This window comes from Gambusia affinis, linkage group LG19 (genome assembly GCF_019740435.1).
Source record: "Gambusia affinis linkage group LG19, SWU_Gaff_1.0, whole genome shotgun sequence".
NCBI lineage: Eukaryota > Metazoa > Chordata > Actinopteri > Cyprinodontiformes > Poeciliidae > Gambusia > Gambusia affinis.
This window is the reverse complement of record NC_057886.1, coordinates 13,957,698-13,981,588: the sequence shown is the minus strand read 5'-3', so window position 1 is coordinate 13,981,588 and position 23,891 is coordinate 13,957,698. Positions and strand designations below refer to the sequence as shown.

Genomic DNA, 23,891 nt, shown 5'->3' with positions numbered 1-23,891 from the left:
CTTATCTAACATTAACAAATAAACTTATCTAACATATCCTCCATGGAAGATTTTCTTCTTTTTTTTCCCCATTTCCCCTTACCACGTCAGACGTCATGTGACAAAAAGAAATGTTTGTCGCTGTTTGCTCAACAGTAGGTGAAAACCCCTGTTTAGAGGTTTTCACCTGGCTGCTTAACAGGTTTTGTGACATAGATATTTTTTTAAATGCACATTTCTTTTGAACTCGAGATTAAAACGGAAGTAAAAGTAGGAGGAGATCTTCTCCTCCAACTGGATTTAGGAGGAAATCTATTCATTCAGAGGAGTATAAATGAGGCTTCATCCACTTGCTGGGCATAGTTGATCTTCTCACTCTTTCCATTTGTCTCACATCTGCATCTGGATCATGGATTCTGGTAAGAGAAAACTCTTTAATATTTTTAACTTCTAATTTATGTAGTTTTTTTTTTTTGCCTGAATTTTTTTCTTGGAGAAAACAATATTAAAAATGGATAATGAATTCTATTTATTTCAGATATCAGTGAGAGAGCACTTAAAAAGTTAATAATTATGGAGCTCCCAAGGAAGTTCTGGGCTGACTTGTCCAAATTCTATGATTTGGTAAGCAATTTTTGATGCTACATGGATCATTTATTGCTAAATATTTTTGGGATCTTTAATCTTCTTTGTTTCTCTGTCATTTAACAGGATCATGGCTTGTTCATCACAGACCTAAATCCCAACATAAATGAAGGTTATGTGGCTGCCTATTTTAAACCTTTTGGATGTGTCACAATGTGCAAGGTAGAGTCAAACCCACATATTTTACCTTTTTTCTATCATTTTGTCCTGATTTATCTACAGAAATGATTCTATAATCATTTGTGTTTTGACTTGATCCAAGGTCAAGAATAGCTCCGATTCTTCAAAGGGTAGACTGGCCTATGTGAGGTTTTCCACCGAAGCTGAAGCAGACGAAGCAGACTGGGCTGGTCCTCACTTTATCGGAGGGACAGAATGTAAAGTTAGACGGGTTGTCAGTCCAAAGGTGAGGTGGAATTTGCCTTTCATATCCGAGCAAAGTGTGCATTTTTCATCTATCACTTTGTCACCTAATATACAAATTTTGTCTTTTAGATCTAAGGCGAGTCAGACGTAACGCCCACTCAAGTGCAAATTAAACCTTCACTTCGCCGTCCAATGGGTCTGGGCTACATGCTGGAAGACCCTCAGTGGTTAGATGATGAAGGGAATGAACAAACTGACCAATTTTAAGATGTATTGTCTTTAGAAGACCTAAGACAAAGACTTTGTGTTGTCAAAATAACCTGTAAATACTTCCTAATCTGCCATCAGGTCTATTATGTTATGGAGACCTAACACATCTTCTTTATTTTTTTTTTTTTTTTTAAATCATTCACCTTTTGCTTGGATGTGTCTGTTAATGGGTAAATATTTTCCCCAAATGAATGTTATCGTCAACAATAGAAGAGCATACATGGTACTTTTTAAATAAGCTAAACTCCTGTATACTACTTGATGTCAATTCAGACTATCAAACAACTTTGATTTGAAAAATAACTGTACTGTTGAACCACATTTTTTGTGTCTACCAATAAACATGCATAAACTAAATTGAATTTATTGATGTGGTATATTCATATGAGGTCAAAATGATGGCCCCTAAATGTGAAACTGCTAAGACAACAAAAGTCATGTGACCATAAACAATTACTCAAGGCAAAGCTCTTATTTTGATATGTAATTTAATTTAATAACAAAAGCAAATTGTTAAGTAAAAGTTGCTTAAATGCAAAAGAATACTACTAAACTTGTATCCTTGGACGCAATGATTTATGTCACAGATTGACATTCAATCACAGTGCAGAGCGTAAACACTGACTGGAAAAACTTGCTTACTTTTCAAAGGTATTTAAGTTGAACAGTGTTATCTCATCAGTTGAGATGCCGGAACAGAACATCACTCATAAACGTGATGGAAAACTAAACTAAAACAAATTGCAAGTTCTGATATACTTTGTGAGCTTTGATTAAAGTACCATATCAGCCTGAATTCTTCTGCATCCATTGTTATCCAATAGCATGTTTGCACTGTATGTATTTTGTAACAAGTGTAATAGTCACTGATTTTGGTTTGGCCAAAGTACAAGTAGATAGATTGTTCTGAGAAGAATAACCTTGAAAATTGTCTTTATTGTAAGTTTGACCTTCTTCCTTCCGCCCGACACTTTGGGATGGCTAAGATTAGAGCCAGAACCAAACCCTTAACCATCTAGACAGGGATTGTAAAAAAAAATTGGTCAAAGAAACTCTTCTGCTTCTCCATGTAAACCAGTGAATTATTATAGAGTATTTGATCCAGAAGATTGAAATATCTGATTAATTTACAACAGGTTTAACTCTTCTGCATGGATTGACTATTATAAATAAAATACTTTGTGTTCAATGTAATTTTAGATTCACTTTCAAGTTTTTGTTTGTAAAATGCAAAAATAAAATTTTACCTCATGTTTTAATTCTCCTAATGTGTCGTGGGGCTTTACACAATAGTCCACAAGAGTAATTCTCAGATCTGTGACGTTGTCTTTCTAGAAATATTCCAGAGATGGTGTTTGCAGGTTTCTGCAGCAAATCATATATTTGGTATCACTTAATTATTTTTCCATGAAGGTAAATTTTCCTGTCAGCCTGGTGGAAAAACAAAAACCGCAGATCCAGTCACTTGATAAATGTCAACCTCTGAACTACAACACAGCTTTAAATATTACTGATTGTAATTTGGGCAAAGAACAAGAGAGCAGGTCGAATTCTACACATTACAAATCTTTACTTAAAATTGTGCAACACTTTTAAAGCATGCACTGTCAAATAATTGAAGGCCTTTTTTCCTGAGACGAGTCATTTATCTTCAAAAGAACAAAATATTTTTACTGAGAGTTTCTTTTGTTTATCATTGCTGATCAATGCCAAACCAAAATGCGTAGAAGATAACTAAATAGAGCTTAAAGTATCTGATAGAAATCTGGAATGATTGGAAGACTTTTATTTTGAAGGCTTTAGAACAGAGAAGTGGGTGTTGAAAACCTTTTACTAAACAATCTCTGTCTGCAAAACACATGGACTTTTGCAACAGTGGCACATATATCTAATTTATGTAGTACCCAACACATTCATTTACACTACAAAAATTTATCTCAAATTAACTTGAAGGGATCATTTGGATTTATGATGTTTTATGAAGTTACAATTAATGTTTCCTCTAGTAGAAACAGTCCTATCTGTGTGAGTCATTTAAAATGCTGACATTTGTTAAATTTTGGAGGAGAAAATCCTTCTGGCTGTTATTTTGCTGTTTTTCTTGAGTATACAGTTTGGATGTGAGTGCCATGTTACTTCTTGAATATGTTGCTCACAGAAAATGTTGCTGTTTTACAGAGCTTTTGAATAAAACACAGAGGGGACTGTTTTTTTTCTGTCAAAAAACATGAAAACTATTTTGGAAGTGAATATTGTATATTATGTGTCTTGAGCATAATCTCACAGAATCTCTGTCCTGTACAGAATCAAACCATCATCAGGATGTGGCCCTTTTAGGAACCTAACCAGTATGTTGGAGTCTGTGAACCTGTGGGCTGAGAGGATGAAGGACTATCATCAAATTCTTTCTTGGCTCATTCGAGCTTACAAAGCTTTCACAGAAAACCCAATCTTCTTGTTCATGCCCTCTGGTGTATTTCTGTAGGTCCCCATAATCATAACTAACCCAGATTATGTAATTTGCCTGATTTGGTCTAATGTTTTTAATACTTTTCTCCTGTTTTTAGACTGCTAATATATTTCCGTATTCAGGTAGTAGATGGCCAAAGGAAAATCATCAGACGGTTAGAAAAGCAAATTGACGATGTAAGTGAAACTCTTCTTTGATCTAGAATAAGTGAAACCTGACCAGTGTGTTGGAATCTGGGGAAAACAATAGATTTTCCTTTCACTTCACCATTATGAGCTTTTTAGGGTTGATCTATCTCATAAATCTCAACAAAGGGATTTGTTGGGAGCAAATTGATGATGTAAGTAAAACCTTGCTTTTAATCTAGTTTTAGTCTAGATTAAAACTATGCAAGCTCTGTGTCTTCTATTATATGGCTTATAAAAATCAATATTTAACAATGGATTTTAACATTGAATTCCTAGGTCTTTAGCTTGTGAAAAAAGCAAGACACCAGTAAAATGTGAGTTGATCTAAATGTTACTTTCTCTAAATTCAGGAAAGTAAAGACAAAAAATTCCTCATAAGCCAACTGCAGTATTGGTATGAGGAAAACAATCCAAATTCTACTAAGAGATACAGGTGAACTGGGTTCACTTCCTTTTAGGAAACCTTTCTGGTAACTGCAGCGCCCATCATTACTATAGAAATAACAGATTGCACTGAGAACTGTCATGCATTTCAAATTAATTTTCTTGTCAGAGGAAGAGGATATCTCCGCATTGTCATGCACACTGGTCTTTAAATCAACAGTGGCACAGATATCTAATTTATGTAGTACCCAACACATTCATTTACACTACAAAAATTTATCTCAAATGAACTTGAAGGGATCATTTGGATTTATGATGTTTTATGAAGTTACAATTAATGTTTCCTCTACTAGAAACAGTCCTATCTGTGTGAGTCATTTAAAATGCTGACATCCGTTAAATTTTGGAGGAGAAAATCCGTCTGGCTGTTATTTTGCTCCACTCTGAGGAATGCTTTGTTTTTCTACAACCTCATTGAAATATATCTACTTCAGATAAGGGGTTGTTAGAAACCCCCTATTAAATGACTTCGGTGTCATCTGATGTGCTTTTGGGCACATCCTGGACAGGTAGTCAGTCCTTGATGATGTCCCATCATTTGTGATAATTGTTTTCATCAAACATGCCAAAAATCATTGAATAGATATGCTTTATTCTATGAATATACCTCTATGTTTGCTTAAACTTGTGAATTGTTATGGAATATTTAGTGCAGAAAACTACAAGCTATCATATGAGCAATAATTGGGTTGCAAAAAATACTATAAAATAAATACTAATAAATAATATAAAATTAACAACTGTCACTCATGTTTTGACTGTTTTTATATAATCTCAAACCGAATTTCACTGAAAACTTATCTAATAATAACAAATAAACTTATCTAACATATCTTCCACGGAAGATTTTATTTTTTCCTTTCCATTTCCCACTTACCACGTCAGACGTCATGTGACAATAAAAATATGTTTGTCGCTGTTCGTGCAACAGTAGGTGAAAACCCCTGATAGGTTTTCACCTGGCTGCTTAACAGGTTTTGTGACATAGATATTTTTTTAAATGCACATTTCTTTCGAACTCGAGATTAAAGAGGAAGTAAAAGTAGGAGGAGATTTTCTCCTCCAACTGGATTTAGGAGGAAATCTATTCATTCAGAGGAGTATAAATGAGGCTTCATCCACTTGTTGGGCATAGTTGAACTTCTCACTCTTTCCATTTGTCTCACATCTGCATCTGGATCATGGATTCTGGTAAGAGAAAACTCTTTAATATTTTTAACTTCTAATTTATGTAGTTTTTTTTTTTTGCCTGAATTTTTTTCTTGGAGAAAAAAAATATTAAAAATGGATAATGAATTCTATTTATTTCAGATATCAGTGAGAGAGCACATAAAAAGTCAATATTTATGGAGCTCCCAAAGAAGTACTGGGCTGACTTGTCCAAATTCTATGATTTGGTAAGCAATTTTTGATGCTACATGGATCATTTATTGCTAAATATTTTTGGGATCTTTAATCTTCTTTGTTTCTCTGTCATTTAACAGGATCATGGCTTGTTCATCACAAACCTAAATCCCAACATAAATGAAGGTTATGTGGCTGCCTATTTTAAACCTTTTGGATGTGTCACAATGTGCAAGGTAGAGTCAAACCCACATATTTTACCTCTTTTCTATCATTTTGTCCTGATTTATCTACAGAAATGATTCTATAATCTTTTGTGTTTTGACTTGATCCAAGGTCAAGAATAGCTCCGGTTCTTCAGAGAGTAGACTGGCCTATGTGAGGTTTTCCACCGAAGCTGAAGCAGACGAAGCAGACTGGGCTGGTCCTCACTTTATAGGAGGGACAGAATGTAAAGTTAGACGGGTTGTCAGTCCAAAGGTGAGGTGGAATTTGCCTTTCATATCCGAGCAAAGTGTGCATTTTTCATCTATCACTTTGTCACCTAATATACAAATTTGTCTTTTAGATCTAAGGCGAGTCAGACGTAACGCCCACTCAAGTGCAAATGAAACCTTCACTTCGCCGTCCAATGGGTCTGGGCTACATGCTGGAAGACCCTCAGTGGTTAGATGATGAAGGGAATGAACAAACTGACCAATTTTAAGATGTATTGTCTTTAGAAGACCTAAGACAAAGACTTTGTGTTGTCAAAATAACCTGTAAATACTTCCTAAACTGCCATCAGGTCTATTATGTTATGGAGACCTAACACATATTCTTTATTTATTTATTTATTTTTTTAAATCATTCACCTTTTACTTGGATGTGTCTGTTAATGGGTAAATATTTTCCCCAAATGAATGTTATCATCAACAATAGAAGAGCATACATGGTACTTTTTAAATAAGCTAAACTCCTGTATACTACTTGATGTCAATTCAGACTATCAAACAACTTTGATTTGAAAAATAACTGTACTGTTGAACCACATTTTTTGTTTCTAACAATAAACATGCATAAACTAAATTGAATTTATTGATGTGGTATATTCATATGTGGTCAAAATGATGGCCCCTGAATGTGAAACTGCTAAGACAACAAAAGTCACGTGACCATAAACAATTACTCAAGGCAAAGCTCTTATTTTGATATGTAATGTAATTTAATAACAAAAGCAAATTGTTAAGTAAAAGTTGCTTAAATGCAAAAGAATACTACTAAACTTGTATCCTTGGACGCAATGATTTATGTCACAGATTGACATTCAATCACAGTGCAGAGCGTAAACACTGACTGGAAAAACATGCTTACTTTTCAAAGATATTTAAGTTGAACAGTGTTATCTCATCAGTTGAGATGCCGGAACAGAACATCACTCATAAACGTGATGGAAAACTAAACTAAAACAAGTTGCAAGTTCTGATATACTTTGTGAGCTTTGATTAAAGTACCATATCAGCCTGAATTCTTCTGCATCCATTGTTATCCAATAGCATGTTTGCACTGTATGTATTTTGTAACAAGTGTAATAGTCACTGATTTTGGTTTGGCCAAAGTACAAGTAGATAGATTGTTCTGAGAAGAATAACCTTGAAAATTGTCTTTATTGTAAGTTTGACCTTCTTCCTTCCGGCCGACACTTTGGGATGGCTAAGATTAGAGCCAGAACCAAACCCTTAACCATCTAGACAGGGATTGTTCAAAAAGAATTGGTCAAAGAAACTCTTCTGCTTCTCCATGTAAACCAGCAAATTATTATAGAATATTTGATCCAGAAGATTGAAATATCTGGTTAATTTACAACAGGTTTAACTCTTCTGCATGGATTTACTATTATAAATAAAATACTTTGTATACAATGTAATTTTAGATTCACTTTCAAGTTTTTGTTTGTAAAATGCAAAAATAAAATTTTACCTCATGTTTTAATTCTCCTAATGTGTCGTGGGGCTTTACACAATAGTCCACAAGAGTAATTCTCAGATCTGTGACGTTGTCTTTCTAGAAATATTCCAGAGATGGTGTTTGTAGGGTTCTGCAGCAAATCATATATTTGGTATCACTTAATTATTTTTCCATGAAGGTAAATTTTCCTGTCAGCCTGGTGGAAAAACAAAAACCGCAGATCCAGTCACTTGATAAATGTCAACCTCTGAACTACAACACAGCTTTAAATATTACTGATTGTAATTTGGGCAAAGAACAAGAGAGAAGGTTGAATTCTACACATCACAAATATTTACTTGAAATTTTACAACACTTTTAAAGCATGCACTGTCAAATAATTGAAGGCCTTTTTTCCTGAGACGAGTCATTTATCTTCAAAAGAATAAAATATTTTTACTGAGAGTTTCTTTTGTTTATCATTGCTGATCCATGCCAAACCAAAATGCAGAGAAGATAACTAAATAGAGCTTAAAGTATCTGATAGAAATCTGGAATGATTGGAAGACTTTTATTTTGAAGGCTTTAGAACAGAGAAGTGGGTGTTGAAAACCTTTTACTAAACAATCTCTGTCTGCAAAACACATCAACTTTTGCAACAGTGGCACATATATCTAATTTATGTAGTACCCAACACATTCATTTACACTACAAAAATTTATCTCAAATTAACTTGAAGGGATCATTTGGATTTATGATGTTTTATGAAGTTACAATTAATGTTTCCTCTAGTAGAAACAGTCCTATCTGTGTGAGTCATTTAAAATGCTGACATTCGTTAAATTTTGGAGGAGAAAATCCGTCTGGCTGTTACTTTGCTCCACTCTGAGGAATGCTTTGTTTTTCTACAACCTCATTGAAATATATCTATTTCAGATAAGGGGTTGTTAGAAACCCCCTATTAAATGACTTCAGTGTCATCTGATGTGCTTTTGGGCACATCCTGGACAGGTAGTCAGTCCTTAATGATGTCCCATCATTTGTGATAATTGTTTTCATCAAACATGCCAAAATTCATAGAATAGATATGCTTTATTCTATGAATATACCTCTATGTTTGCTTAAACTTGTGAATTGTTATGGAATATTTAGTGCAGAAAACTAAATAGAACTTAAAGTATCTGATAGAAATCTGGAATGATTGGAAGACTTTTATTTTGAAGGCTTTAGAACAGAGAAGTGGGTGTTGAAAACCTTTTACTAAACAATCTCTGTCTGCAAAACACATGGACTTTTGCAACAGTGGCACATATATCTAATTTATGTAGTACCCAACACATTCATTTACACTACAAAAATTTATCTCAAATTAACTTGAAGGGATCATTTGGATTTATGATGTTTTATGAAGTTACAATTAATGTTTCCTCTACTAGAAACAGTCCTATCTGTGTGAGTCATTTTAAAATGCTGACATCCGTTAAATTTTGGAGGAGAAAATCTGTCTGGCTGTTATTTTGCTGTTTTTCTTGCGTATACGGTTTGGATGTGAGTGCCATGTTACTTCTTGAATATGTTGCTCACAGAAAATGTTGCTGTTTTACAGAGCTTTTGAATAAAACACAGAAGGGACTGTTTTTTTTCTGTCAAAAAACATGAAAACTATTTTGGAAGTGAATATTGTATATTATGTGTCTTGACCATAATCTCACAGAATCTCTGTCCTGTACAGAATCAAACCATCATCAGGATGTGGCCCTTTTAGGAAGCTAACCAGTATGTTGGAGTCTGTGAACCTGTGGGCTGAGAGGATGAAGGACTATCACCAAATTCTTTCTTGGCTCATTCGAGCTTACAAAGCTTTCACAGATAACCCAATCTTCTTGTTCATGCCCTCTGGTGTATTTCTGTAGGTCCCCATAATCATAACTAACCCAGATTATGTAATTTGCCTGATTTGGTCTAATGTTTTTAATACTTTTCTCCTGTTTTTAGACTGCTAATATATTTCCGTATTCAGGTAGTAGATGGCCAAAGGAAAATCATCAGACGGTTAGAAAAGCAAATTGACGATGTAAGTGAAACTCTTCTTTGATCTAGAATAAGTGAAACCTGACCAGTGTGTTGGAATCTGGGGAAAACAATAGATTTTCCTTTCACTTCACCATTATGAGCTTTTTAGGGTTGATCTATCTCATAAATCTCAACAAAGGGATTTGTTGGGAGCAAATTGATGATGTAAGTAAAACCTTGCTTTTAATCTAGTTTTAGTCTAGATTAAAACTATGCAAGCTCTGTGTCTTCTATTATATGGCTTATAGAAATCAATATTTAACAATGGATTTTAACATTGAATTCCTAGGTCTTTAGCTTGTGAAAAAAGCAAGACACCAGTAAAATGTGAGTTGATCTAAACGTTGCTTTCTCTAAATTCAGGAAAGTAAAGACAAAAAATTCCTCATAAGCCAACTGCAGTATTGGTATGAGGAAAACAATCCAAATTCTACTAAGAGATACAGGTGAACTGGGTTCACTTCCTTTTAGGAAACCTTTCTGGTAACTGCAGCGCCCATCATTACTATAGAAATAACAGATTGCACTGAGAACTGTCATGCATTTCAAATTAATTTTCTTGTCAGAGGAAGAGGATATCTCCGCATTGTCATGCACACTGGTCTTTAAATCAACAGTGGCACAGATATCTAATTTATGTAGTACCCAACACATTCATTTACACTACAAAAATTTATCTCAAATGAACTTGAAGGGATCATTTGGATTTATGATGTTTTATGAAGTTACAATTAATGTTTCCTCTACTAGAAACAGTCCTATCTGTGTGAGTCATTTAAAATGCTGACATCCGTTAAATTTTGGAGGAGAAAATCCGTCTGGCTGTTATTTTGCTCCACTCTGAGGAATGCTTTGTTTTTCTACAACCTCATTGAAATATATCTACTTCAGATAAGGGGTTGTTAGAAACCCCCTATTACATGACTTCGGTGTCATCTGATGCGCTTTTGGGCACATCCTGGACAGGTAGTCAGTCCTTAATGATGTCCCATCATTTGTGATAATTGTTTTCATCAAACATGCCAAAAATCATTGAATAGATATGCTTTATTCTATGAATATACCTCTATGTTTGCATAAACTTGTGAATTGTTATGGAATATTTAGTGCAGAAAACTACAAGCTATCATATGAGCAATAATTGGGTTGCAAAAAATACTATAAAATAAATACTAATAAATAATATAAAATTAACAATTGTCACTCATGTTTTGACTGTTTTTATATAATCTCAAACCGAATTTCACCGAAAACTTATCCAATAATAACAAATAAACTTATCTAACATATCTTCCACGGAAGATTTTCTTTTTTCCTTTCCATTTCCCTCTTACCACGTCAGATGTCATGTGACAAAAAAAAATATGTTTGTCGCTGTTCGTGCAACAGTAGGTGAAAACCCCTGATAGGTTTTCACCTGGCTGCTTAACAGGTTTTGTGACATAGATTTTTTTAAATGCACATTTCTTTTGAACTCGAGATTAAAACAGAAGTAAAAGTAGGAGGAGATTTTCTCCTTCAACTGGATTTAGGAGGAAATTTATTCATTCAGAGGAGTATAAATGAGGCTTCATCCACTTGTTGGGCATAGTTGAACTTCTCACTCTTTCCATTTGTCTCACATCTGCATCTGGATCATGGATTCTGGTAAGAGAAAACTCTTTAATATTTTTAACTTCTAATTTATGTAGTTTTTTTTTTGCCTGAATTTTTTTCTTGGAGAAAAAAACATTAAAAAAGGATAATGAATTCTATTTATTTCAGATATCAGTGAGAGAGCACATAAAAAGTCAATATTTATGGAGCTCCCAAAGAAGTACTGGGCTGACTTGTCCAAATTCTATGATTTGGTAAGCAATTTTTGATGCTACATGGATCATTTATTGCTAAATATTTTTGGGATCTTTAATCTTCTTTGTTTCTCTGTCATTTAACAGGATCATGGCTTGTTCATCACAAACCTAAATCCCAACATAAATGAAGGTTATGTGGCTGCCTATTTTAAACCTTTTGGATGTGTCACAATGTGCAAGGTAGAGTCAAACCCACATATTTTACCTTTTTTTCTATCATTTTGTCCTGATTTATCTGATTCTATAATCATTTGTGTTTTGACTTGACCCAAGGTCAAGAATAGCTCCGGTTCTTCAGAGAGTAGACTGGCCTATGTGAGGTTTTCCACCGAAGCTGAAGCAGACGAAGCAGACTGGGCTGGTCCTCACTTGATAGGAGGGACAGAATGTAAAGTTAGACGGGTTGTCAGTCCAAAGGTGAGGTGGAATTTGCCTTTCATATCCGAGCAAAGTGTGCATTTTTCATCTATCACTTTGTCATCTAATATACAAATTTGTCTTTTAGATCTAAGGCGAGTCAGACGTAACGCCCACTCAAGTGCAAATTAAACCTTCACTTCGCCATCCAATGGGTCTGGGCTACATGCTGGAAGACCCTCAGTGGTTAGATGATGAAGGGAATGAACAAACTGACCAATTTTAAGATGTATTGTCTTTAGAAGACCTAAGACAAAGACTTTGTGTTGTCAAAATAACCTGTAAATACTTCCTAATCTGCCATCAGGTCTATTATGTTATGGAGACCTAACACATATTCTTTATTTTTATTTATTTTTTTTAAATCATTCACCTTTTGCTTGGATGTGTCTGTTAATGGGTAAATATTTTCCCCAAATGAATGTTATCATCAACAATAGAAGAGCATACATGGTACTTTTTAAACAAGCTAAACTCCTGTATACTACTTGATGTCAATTCAGACTATCAAACAACTTTGATTTGAAAAATAACTGTACTGTTGAACCACATTTTTTGTTTCTAACAATAAACATGCATAAACTAAAATGAATTTATTGATGTGGTATATTCATATGTGGTCAAAATGATGGCCCCTAAATGTGAAACTGCTAAGACAACAAAAGTCATGTGACCATAAACAATTACTCAAGGCAAAGCTCTTATTTTGATATGTAATTTAATTTAATAACAAAAGCAAATTGTTAAGTAAAAGTTGCTTAAATGCAAAAGAATACTACTAAACTTGTATCCTTGGACGCAATGATTTATGTCACAGATTGACATTCATTCACAGTGCAGAGCGTAAACACTGACTGGAAAAACATGCTTACTTTTCAAAGGTATTTAAGTTGAACAGTGTTATCTCATCAGTTGAGATGCCGGAACAGAACATCACTCATAAACGTGAAGGAAAACAAAACTAAAACAAGTTGCAAGTTCTGATATACTTTGTGAGCTTTGATTAAAGTACCATATCAGCCTGAATTCTTCTGCATCCATTGTTATCCAAAGCATGTTTGCACTGTATGTATTTTGTAACAAGTGTAATAGTCACTGATTTTGGTTTGGCCAAAGTACAAGTAGATAGATTGTTCTGAGAAGAATAACCTTGAAAATTGTCTTTATTGTAAGTTTGACCTTCTTCCTTCCGGCCGACACTTTGGGATGGCTAAGATTAGAGCCAGAACCAAACACTTAGCCATCTAGACAGGGATTGTTCAAAAAGAATTGGTCAAAGAAACTCTTCTGCTTCTCCATGTAAACCAGTGAATTATTATAGAATATTTGATCCAGAAGATTGAAATATCTGATTAATTTACAACAGGTTTAACTCTTCTGCTGGATTGACTATTATAAATAAAATACTTTGTGTTCAATGTAATTTTAGATTCACTTTCAAGTTTTTGTTTGCAAAATGCAAAAATAAAATTTTACCTCATGTTTTAATTCTCCTAATGTGTCGTGGGGCTTTACACAATAGTCCACAAGAGTAATTCTCAGATCTGTGACGTTGTCTTTCTAGAAATATTCCAGAGATGGTGTTTGCAGGTTTCTGCAGCAAATCATATATTTGGTATCACTTAATTATTTTTCCATGAAGGTAAATTTTCCTGTCAGCCTGGTGGAAAAGCAAAAACCGCAGATCCAGTCACTTGATAAATGTCAACCTCTGAACTACAACACAGCTTTAAATATTACTGATTGTAATTTGGGCAAAGAACAAGAGAGCAGGTCGAATTCTACACATTACAAATCTTTACTTGAAATTTTACAACATTTTTAAAGCATGCACTGTCAAATAATTGAAGGCCTTTTTTCCTGAGACGAGTCATTTATCTTCAAAAGAACAAAATATTTTTACTGAGAGTTTCTTTTGTTTATCATTGCTGATCAATGCCAAACCAAAATGCGTAGAAGATAACTAAATAGAGCTTAAAGTATCTGATAGAAATCTGGAATGATTGGAAGACTTTTATTTTGAAGGCTTTAGAACAGAGAAGTGGGTGTTGAAAACCTTTTACTAAACAATCTCTGTCTGCAAAACACATCAACTTTTGCAACAGTGGCACATATATCTAATTTATGTAGTACCCAACACATTCATTTACACTACAAAAATTTATCTCAAATTAACTTGAAGGGATCATTTGGATTTATGATGTTTTATGAAGTTACAATTAATGTTTCCTCTACTAGAAACAGTCCTATCTGTGTGAGTCATTTGAAATGCTGACATTCGTTAAATTTTGGAGGAGAAAATCCGTCTGGCTGTTATTTTGCTGTTTTTCTTGCGTATACGGTTTGGATGTGAGTGCCATGTTACTTCTTGAATGTGTTGCTCACAGAAAATGTTGCTGTTTTACAGAGCTGTGGAATAAAACACAGAGGGGACTGTTTTTTTTCTGTCAAAAAACATGAAAACTATTTTGGAAGTGAATATTGTATATTATGTGTCTTAACCATAATCTCACAGAATCTCTGTCCTGTACAGAATCAAACCATCATCATGATGTGGCCTTTTAGGAACCTAACCAGTATGTTGGAGTCTGTGAACCTGTGGGCTGAGAGGATGAAGGACTATCACCAAATTCTTTCTTGGCTCATTCGAGCTTACAAAGCTTTCACAGATAACCCAATCTTCTTGTTCATGCCCTCTGGTGTATTTCTGTAGGTCCTCATAATCATAAGTAACCCAGATTATGTAATTTGCCTGATTTGGTCTAATGTTTTTAATACTTTTCTCCTGTTTTTAGACTGCTAATATATTTCCGTATTCAGGTAGTAGATGGCCAAAGGAAAATCATCAGACGGTTAGAAAAGCAAATTGACGATGTAAGTGAAACTCTTCTTTGATCTAGAATAAATGAAACCTGACCAGTGTGTTGGAATCTGGGGAAAACAATAGATTTTCCTTTCACTTCACCATTATGAGCTATTTAGTTTTGATCTATATCATAAATCTCAACAAAGGGATTTGTTGGGAGCAAATTGATGATGCAAGTAAAACCTTGCTTTTAATCTTGTTTTAGTCTAGATTAAAACTATGCAAGCTCTGTGTCTTCTATTATATGGCTTATAGAAATCAATATTTAACAATGGATTTTAACATTGAATTCCTAGGTCTTTAGCTTGTGAAAAAAGCAAGACACCAGTAAAATGTGAGTTGATCTAAATGTTGCTTTCTCTAAATTCAGGAAAGTAAAGACAAAAAATTCCTCGTAAGCCAACTGCAGTATTGGTATGAGGAAAACAATCCAAATTCTACTAAGAGATACAGGTGAACTGGGTTCACTTCCTTTTTGGAAACCTTTCTGGTAACTGCAGCGCCCATCATTACTATAGAAATAACAGATTGCACTGAGAACTGTCATGCATTTCAAATTAATGTTCTTGTCAGAGGAAGAGGATATCTCCGCATTGTCATGCACACTGGTCTTTAAATAGTGTTATCAGCATTGAGATGTCTAGACACTGAGAAATTTGACTTTTATTTTGAAGGCTTTAGAACAGAGATGTGGGTGTTGAAAACCTTTTACTAAACAATCTCTGTCTGCAAAACACATGGACTTTTGCAACAGTGGCACATATATCTAATTTATGTAGTACCCAACACATTCATTTACACTACAAAAATTTATCTCAAATTAACTTGAAGGGATCATTTGGATTTATGATGTTTTATGAAGTTACAATTAATGTTTCCTCTACTAGAAACAGTCCTATCTGTGTGAGTCATTTTAAAATGCTGACATCCGTTAAATTTTGGAGGAGAAAATCCGTCTGGCTGTTACTTTGCTCCACTCTGAGGAATGCTTTGTTTTTCTACAACCTCATTGAAATATATCTACTTCAGATAAGGGGTTGTTAGAAAGCCCCTATTACATGACTTCGATGTCATCTGATGCGCTTTTGGGCACATCCTGGACAGGTAGTCAGTCCTTAATGATGTCCCATCATTTGTGATAATTGTTTTCATCAAACATGCCAAAATTCATAGAATAGATATGCTTTATTCTATGAATATACCTCTACGTTTGCTTAAACTTGTGAATTGTTATGGAATATTTAGTGCAGAAAACTACAAGCTCTCATATTAGCAATAATTGTGTTGCAAAATATACTATGGTATATAATATAAAATTAACAACTGTCACTCATGTTTTGACTGTTTTTATATAATCTCAAACCGAATTTCACTGAAAACTTATCTAATAATAACAAATAAACTTATCTAACATATCTTCCACGGAAGATTTTCTTTTTTTCTTTACATTTCCCACTTACCGCGTCAGACGTCATGTGACAATAAAAATATGTTTGTCGCTGTTCGTGCAACAGTAGGTGAAAACCCCTGTTTAGAGGTTTTCACCTGGCTGCTTAACAGGTTTTGTGACATAGATATTTTTTTAAACGCACATTTCTTTTGAACTCGAGATTAAAACGGAAGTAAAAGTAGGAGGAGATTTTCTCCTCCTACTGGATTTAGGAGGAAATCTATTCATTCAGAGGAGTATAAATGAGGCTTCATCCACTTGTTGGGCATAGTTGATCTTCTCACTCTTTCCATTTGTCTCACATCTGCATCTGGATCATGGATTCTGGTAAGTGAAAACTCTTTAATATTTTTAACTTCTAATTTATGTAGTTTTTTTTGCCTGAATTTTTTTTCTTGGAGAAAAAAAGTATTAAAAAAGTATAATGAATTCTACTTATTTCAGATATCAGTGAGAGAGCACTTAAAAAGTTAATAATTATGGAGCTCCCAAAGAAGTTCTGGGCTGATTTGTCCAAATTCTATGATTTGGTAAGCAATTTTTGATGCTACATGGATCATTTATTGCTAAATATTTTTGGGATCTTTAATCGTCTTTGTTTCTCTGTCATTTAACAGGATCATGGCTTGTTCATCACAGACCTAAATCCCAACATAAATGAAGGTTATGTGGCTGCCTATTTTAAACCTTTTGGATGTGTCACAATGTGCAAGGTAGAGTCAAACCCACATATTTTACATTTTTTCTATCATTTTGTCCTGATTTATCTACAGAAATGATTCTATAACCATTTGTGTTTTGACTTGACCCAAGGTCAAGAATAGCTCCGGTTCTTCAGAGGGTAGACTGGCCTATGTGAGGTTTTCCACCGAAGCTGAAGCAGACGAAGCAGGCTGGGCTGGTCCTCACTTTATAGGAGGGACAGAATGTAAAGTTAGACGGGTTGTCAGTCCAAAGGTGAGGTGAAATTTGCCTTTCATATCCGAGCAAAGTGTGCATTTTTCATCTATCACCTTGTCACCTAATATACAAATTTGTCTTGTAGATCAAAGGCGAGTCAGACGTAACGCCCACTCAAGTGCAAATTAAACCTTCACTTCGCCGTCCAATGGGTCTGGGCTACATGCTGGAAGACCCTCAGTGGTTAGATGATGAAGGGAATGAACAAACTGACCAATTTTAAGATGTATTGTCTTTAGAAGACCTAAGACAAAGACTTTGTGTTGTCAAAATAACCTGTAAATACTTCCTAAACTGCCATGAGGTCTATTATGTTATGGAGACCTAACACATCTTCTTTATTTTATTTTTTAAAATTTTTTGTAAATCATTCACCTTTTGCTTGGATGTGTCTGTTAATGGGTAAATATTTTCCCCAAATGAATGTTATCGTCAACAATAGAAGAGCATACATGGTACTTTTTAAATAAGCTAAACTCCTGTATACTACTTGATGTCAATTCAGACTATCAAACAACTTTGATTTGAAAAATAACTGTACTGTTGAACCACATTTTTTGTTTCTAACAATAAACATGCATAAACTAAATTGAATTTATTGATGTGGTATATTCATATGAGGTCAAAATGATGGCCCCTAAATCTGAAACTGCTAAGACAACAAAAGTCACGTGACCATAAACAATTACTCAAGGCAAAGCTCTTATTTTGATATGTAATGTAATTTAATAACAAAAGCAAATTGTTAAGTAAAAGTTGCTTAAATGCAAAAGAATACTGCTAAACTTGTATCCTTGGACGCAATGATTTATGTCACAGATTGACATTCAATCACAGTGCAGAGCGTAAACACTGACTGGAAAAACATGCTTACTTTTCAAAGGTATTTAAGTTGAACAGTGTTATCTCATCAGTTGAGATGGCGGAACAGAACATCACTCATAAACGTGATGGAAAACAAAACTAAAACAAGTTGCAAGTTCTGATATATACTTTGTGAGCTTTGATTAAAGTACCATATCAGCCTGAATTCTTCTGCATCCATTGTTATCCAATAGCATGTTTGCACTGTATGTATTTTGTAACAAGTGTAATAGTCACTGATTTTGGTTTGGCCAAAATACAAGTAGATAGATTGTTCTGAGAAGAATATCCTTGAAAATTGTCTTTATTGTAAGTTTGACCTTCTTCCTTCCGGCCGACACTTTGGGATGGCTAAGATTAGAGCCAGAACCAAACCCTTAGACATCTAGACAGGGATTGTTCAAAATAAATTGGTCAAAGAAACTCTTCTCCTTCTCCATGTAAACCAGCGAATTATTATAGAATATTTAATCCAGAAGATTTAAAGCTTTTGCCTATTGCCAAAAATTGGTTGCACAAACTTTTCACAGCTGGCAGTCATGTTTTGACTGTTTTTATATCATCTCATACTGCACTTCTCTGAAAAAATAACTTTGCATAAACTTCTCTAACATATCATCCAGAAAAGATTTTTTCATTTGCTTTATACCAATAACTGATGTTGCGCGACAAAAACAAACAAAAACAAAAACAAATCTTTATCGCTGTCAGTTTTATTAAAAAAGTAAGCCCTTAATTAAAGTTTTCACCCTGGCTGCTTAACAGGTTTTGTGACATTGACAGGTTGAAGCACATTTTTTCTTTGAACTTCAGATTAAAACAAAACTAAAAGCAGGAGGAGATTTCCTTGTACTTGAGCATAAGTTATGCTTCGTTCGTCTGTTTGTTGCACATAATCTTTTTTTTCACGTTTGTCTCACATCTGTGTCTGGATAATGGCGTCTGGTAAGGCGAAGCTTTCATTCTTGATTTTATTTTATATTCTTTTAATTTTTTTATCCTAGCTTTATTACTTGGAGCAAATTATAAAAAGGGTCCTGAATTGTGTTTATTTCAGAGAACGTTGGGACGGCACCAAAAAGAATTTTCATAAAACTTCCGAAGATATATGTGGCCAGTCTATCCCCATACTATGCCTTGGTAAAGAATTTCTGATGCAATGTGAAGCTAAATATTAATGGAATCCTTAAGCTTATTTGTTTTTCAATGACTGAACAGGATCATGGCTTGTTCATCACAGACCTGAACCCCAATGTAAGTGAAAGCCATCTGGCTACATATTTTGCAGAATGGGGTTGCATCACAATGTGCAAGGTAAATTCAAGCCCACATTTTATAAGTAATGTTATTTTATACCTTTATTTAATTTTGTCTGGAATTATTTGCAAAAGTGATTGTATAACCATATTAACATCGCCATATGTGTTTTGATTTGATCCAAGATCAAGAATAGTCCCAATTCTACAAAGGATAGACTGGCCTATGTGAGGTTTTCCACAGAAGATGAAGCAGACCAAGCAGACTGGGCTGGTCCTCACTTTATATTTGGAAAAGAATGTAAAGTAAGACGGGTTGTTAGTCCAAAGGTGAGTAAAATTTGCTTTCCATGTGAGAGCAAAGTGTGTATTTTTCATTTATTGCCATGTCACCTGATAAAACTCTGTCTTGTAGGCCGAAGGCGAGTCAGACAATGTGCCCATCCCAGGGCAAAATAAACCTTCAACTCGCCGTCTAAATGGTCTAGGCTACAGACTGGAAGATCCTAAGTGGTTAGGTGAAGATGACAAGAATAAACAAACCGATTAATGTTGAGATAAATCAAGAATCTCGAGAAGACTTGCAGGCTTTAACAATGTTCTCTAAATAACATTTAAACTCTTGCAAATTTGCCATCACATCTGTTATATATGTTATATGGCACATTTCTTCATAAATCTTTCTCACATTTTGCATTGATATGCCTGTGTATTTTTGAGAAATATTTTGTCCAAATATGTCATTGTCAATGATAGATGAATAAAATATAAAGTGTGCATTTGCAAATTAGATAAGCCAAATTCTTATGTCTTATGCACACTTTATATATCACAACTCTGCTGTGAAAAATAACTGCATTTTTGAGTCACATTTGTATTGTTTCTAACATATACAATTCTAATATTAAATAAATGTATATAAATTAAATTGAAAATATTGTTGTGTTTTTATTTTTTGTAATCAACGTGATGGTCAATGAACTAAAAACTGACAAATAACTAAATTCTTCAGAATAATTACAAGGTAAATAATTTATTTTGATGCAACAATAGCAATTTATAGAGCAAACGCTGTGTAAATAGAAGAAAAAAAAATATTAGCGACATACGTTTAATGTCAGAATCTGGAACTTATGGCTTGCCATAGGAACTAAACTACTAACCTTGGACGCAATGAGTTACGTCACAGATGAACAGCCAATCCGGTGCACAGCGTCAACACTGGTTGCGAAAACATGGCGGAGAAAGAGGAAGAAGTCTACTTCAAAAAGGTAGGAGCGGGAACTTCGCTCAAATTTCAAGTTTTTACCGACTTGTTTCAGCTTTAAATACATTCAAAATAACTCGTGCTGTATCCTTCTTGTATGCTTACGTTACCAAAAGTCCTTCCCCCTTTAACAGACCTAACTACGAAAGCACTGTTTGTTGTTTAACTTTAGATCAAGCAAATGGCAAATTATGCAGTCGCCGAATTGAAGTTCGTTTCTTAAGCATTTAATAAAGTTCTAAATATTCTAAGCTTGGTTTGACAACATCTGGAAATCCCGATGGTGTTTCACAGAATGTAATTTTTAAAAGGTAAGTCTGTTTGTTACAGAGAAGCAAGTAAAAAAAAAAAAAAAAAAAAAAACACATCTGGCATCTCATTCATGTATGTAGTGCACAGTTAAACTTAACTTATTGAATTACTTGTTGACGTTTTCACTAATATTCTAATTTAGTGAGATTTATTTCTACTCTCCTTCACTATGTTCTTTTACATCTCGTAGGAAACCGTGAGCAAACTCCTGTGCAGTTCCTTTAAAGAGGACAAAACCAGATGTGAGTTTCAGAACAGTGTTCTATTTTTATTATTTGTAATTTGGTGACGAAACTGAATAAATCTTTTTGTTATAGTAGGCAGTGACGCTACGCTACTCATGAGAGAAATGCTGAAAGTATTTGTGCAAGGTGACGATTTCAGTGTCTAGATTTACTGCGTTACTGTACTCAAGTTAAGTTGCACAGCAATAAATTTCTTTGGTCATTGCCAGAGGCTGCTTTGAGATCGCTGAAACAAGCTGAATCTGAGGACTGCAGCCAAGTTGAGATAGAGCATTTTGAGAAGATCCTGCCTCAGCTGGTAAGTTGCTCAACAGGTTCAGGAACTTTTGGCATGCTTACATATAGCCATTGTAACTTTAATTAAATCTTATTCAACTTTTAAGTAAGAACTGGTTTAGTCATAAACAGATCTAAATATATACATATATATATATATGCGTAATGGCTCAGATAGGAAAATTGTGATTTTGGTTAAGATTTAAAGGGGCAATATTGTGTGTTTTCTAGGCACAACGTGACATTTTATTGTATGAACAATTGAATGTGTTAACTTCTGAAAATGAAATGTATAATATAGAATTATATTGTTTATTAACCTTGAAATTGGGGCTCTTTTTCTTTAAAAAATACTGCTCTTTCTGGGACTCCACATTCAGGAAGTCATCACAACATCACTCCTCTATTAATCCCTTAATAGCGTTTTTTTCAGCGTTGCACAGGTGCTGGAAACTGCAACTCAGAGGAGGAGCTATGCCCCAGAGTGGCACTAGGCCCCCCCAGGCGTTTTGCACAGCATAATGGTTGCCATGGGAGAGTAAAGGATTTCTCAAACATGCATGAAAAAATCAAGCCACTCTCCAGCTATGTTTTTAAGAATAACATCATAACATGATGTGAAAAAAGTCGATTTTACATAATACTGCCCCTTTAACTAAAATGAAATGGAGGTGTCATGTAAATGTAGTTTGAATCAAGTTGAAACAAATTCATCCAGTTTCCTTTCAATTCTAAAACCTAAGTTAAACAGTAAATGTGTATTTTTTTGAATAAAAGTCTTGTTTTTAACTTGCGGTTTTTCATCTCGTTTCCTTTTGCAGCTTCTGGATTTCTAGTTGAACCACAAGATGGAGCCAGAGGGCAGCTAACAAGTTGTTGCAAGTTTTTGTTTTTGAGATTTGTTTTTTTTCTTCAGTAAAAATACCTACCAAATTAAATCTGAGGTCACGTTGATATTCCTGTCATGTGTTTATGTATGTATTTTTTTCAGATTTAAATTTAAAAACCCCACAGTGTTGTCCAAACGTAACCCCACTTCCACCAATAAGGGCCACCTGTGCTCATCTATGGAACAACAGGTGCTTCCAGCATGCTCCATGGCGCCCTTCATCAAAGCCTCCAGGAGCAGTTGGAAGCAATTAGAGTAATAAGGGGAGCAGCCAGTCCCTTAGATGATGACAAGTGCCAGGAAAAAAGGAGTACCCCCTCTGGCCACTTTGAAGTTCCCTTTTGCTGTCCTGCGATGTTTGGTTAGAGGTAGGGGGAAGGGCAAAGGGGACCTCTGGCACAGGGAGGAAAGTTGAATGGGAGAGTGTGTGCACGTGTGTGTGCGTGCATGTGTTAGCCAAACACGGCCGAAGACCACACGCATAGAGATTCTGTTTGAAAGGAAGCATAACAAAACACATCGGAACATGGTCCAAGAGGAGCAGGGTGTAATTCTGAAGGTAAATAAACAAAACAGGCGAGGAGTAGAGGTGCTCTCCGCTTTCATCACAGCAGAGAGAAGGTGGGTGGGAGGGGAAGCTGGGCCTACCGGAGAGAGGCTAATGTGGGGTTTTTCAAACCCAAGTGGCTCTTATGTTTTTCTACCAGCGGTGTGTTTGACCAAAGTGTCTTTACTGTGAGTCAGCATAGCTGTACAACACCTAACTCTGTTTATTTGTGTGCCTCTTGGGTGACTCACTGCACTCGCATGCAGCTGGAAGCAACTTAAGTGAAAGTCAAGAATCCAGGCTTGGATAGGTGTTCAAGGACACGGCACCTGGAGTTTGACCCAGAATCATTTATAATTTGAAAGGCCCAGGCTGGATTTGTGTTTCCCTGGTGTGATCTCCAGAGAAGACGATCAGGAAGGTTAGGGTTGAGTGATGTGATGATCTACAGTACTAATATAAGGTTTATCAGGGAAGACACCTCATTTTTGATCAGTAAAAACAACCATTTTAATTCTTTGGCGTAACAATACCTTTGAACTCCCCTCAAACTTTGTCATTGCCACATTTGTCACATGCAAATGTCCTTTTTTACCACCTGAAGACTATTTTCCTTGACTTTTTTCTTCCATCGATGAGAATTCTGTACTTGCACTACCATATGACTCCTCTGCTTATGCATCCTAATGGAACAAATTACATCTGAAGGCAGTATTATTAAACATGCGAAAACAGTTAAGACAAAGAATGGGGAGGGGCGTTAAAAGTAATGAGGTAAAGCTTTTCTTCATCCTGCATTAAAGGCAGGGAGTGTCGACAGACAGTCCAGACGCCTTGGAGAAGCTCTGGAGTGAGAAGCTTTTCCCAGGAGACAGAGGCTGATCTGTGTCCAGCTTTCTTTCTTTCTTTTTTTTTTTCGGGAGAGCCTCAAATATGACATACAAATAATTTTAGCCAATGTTAGTATTGATTTTAAACTAATTT

General features: G+C 34.9%; 4 protein-coding genes and 2 long non-coding RNA genes across 7 annotated transcripts; all 6 read left to right on the top strand.

The window, feature by feature from the left end:
- Positions 1 to 356: 356 nt before the first annotated feature.
- Positions 357 to 1,457, top strand: LOC122821765 (polyadenylate-binding protein 8-like). The gene is made up of 5 exons (XM_044099962.1): positions 357 to 398; positions 518 to 603; positions 691 to 786; positions 887 to 1,030; positions 1,120 to 1,457. The coding sequence occupies exons 1-5, from the start codon at positions 389 to 391 to the stop codon at positions 1,123 to 1,125; spliced, it is 342 nt and encodes a 113-aa protein (XP_043955897.1). The 5' UTR covers positions 357 to 388; the 3' UTR covers positions 1,126 to 1,457.
- Positions 1,458 to 5,473: 4,016 nt separating this feature from the next.
- LOC122821833 (polyadenylate-binding protein 8-like) lies at positions 5,474 to 6,778 on the top strand. Its single transcript, XM_044100075.1, has 5 exons — positions 5,474 to 5,553; positions 5,674 to 5,759; positions 5,847 to 5,942; positions 6,043 to 6,186; positions 6,275 to 6,778. The coding sequence occupies exons 1-5, from the start codon at positions 5,544 to 5,546 to the stop codon at positions 6,278 to 6,280; spliced, it is 342 nt and encodes a 113-aa protein (XP_043956010.1). The 5' UTR covers positions 5,474 to 5,543; the 3' UTR covers positions 6,281 to 6,778.
- A 2,372-nt stretch (positions 6,779 to 9,150) lies between these two features.
- On the top strand, positions 9,151 to 10,168 carry LOC122821853. The gene is made up of 4 exons (XR_006369079.1): positions 9,151 to 9,180; positions 9,365 to 9,541; positions 9,628 to 9,706; positions 10,069 to 10,168. It is a non-coding gene; the product is annotated as an uncharacterized LOC122821853 (long non-coding RNA).
- Positions 10,169 to 11,272: 1,104 nt separating this feature from the next.
- LOC122821801 (polyadenylate-binding protein 8-like) lies at positions 11,273 to 12,546 on the top strand. The gene is made up of 5 exons (XM_044100021.1): positions 11,273 to 11,352; positions 11,470 to 11,555; positions 11,643 to 11,738; positions 11,832 to 11,975; positions 12,064 to 12,546. The coding sequence occupies exons 1-5, from the start codon at positions 11,343 to 11,345 to the stop codon at positions 12,067 to 12,069; spliced, it is 342 nt and encodes a 113-aa protein (XP_043955956.1). The 5' UTR covers positions 11,273 to 11,342; the 3' UTR covers positions 12,070 to 12,546.
- Positions 12,547 to 14,538: 1,992 nt separating this feature from the next.
- On the top strand, positions 14,539 to 15,235 carry LOC122821802. The gene is made up of 3 exons (XR_006369066.1): positions 14,539 to 14,684; positions 14,771 to 14,849; positions 15,212 to 15,235. It is a non-coding gene; the product is annotated as an uncharacterized LOC122821802 (long non-coding RNA).
- Positions 15,236 to 20,564: 5,329 nt separating this feature from the next.
- cenpx (centromere protein X) lies at positions 20,565 to 22,425 on the top strand. Of its 2 annotated transcripts, none has more exons than XM_044100379.1 (5): positions 20,565 to 20,642; positions 21,141 to 21,192; positions 21,271 to 21,321; positions 21,405 to 21,493; positions 22,293 to 22,425. In XM_044100379.1, the coding sequence occupies exons 1-5, from the start codon at positions 20,607 to 20,609 to the stop codon at positions 22,305 to 22,307; spliced, it is 243 nt and encodes an 80-aa protein (XP_043956314.1). In that variant the 5' UTR covers positions 20,565 to 20,606; the 3' UTR covers positions 22,308 to 22,425. The 2 variants fall into 2 exon arrangements, with proteins under 2 accessions (XP_043956314.1, XP_043956313.1); XM_044100378.1 differs by having other exon boundaries at positions 21,268 to 21,321.
- The last annotated feature ends 1,466 nt before the right edge of the window (positions 22,426 to 23,891 follow it).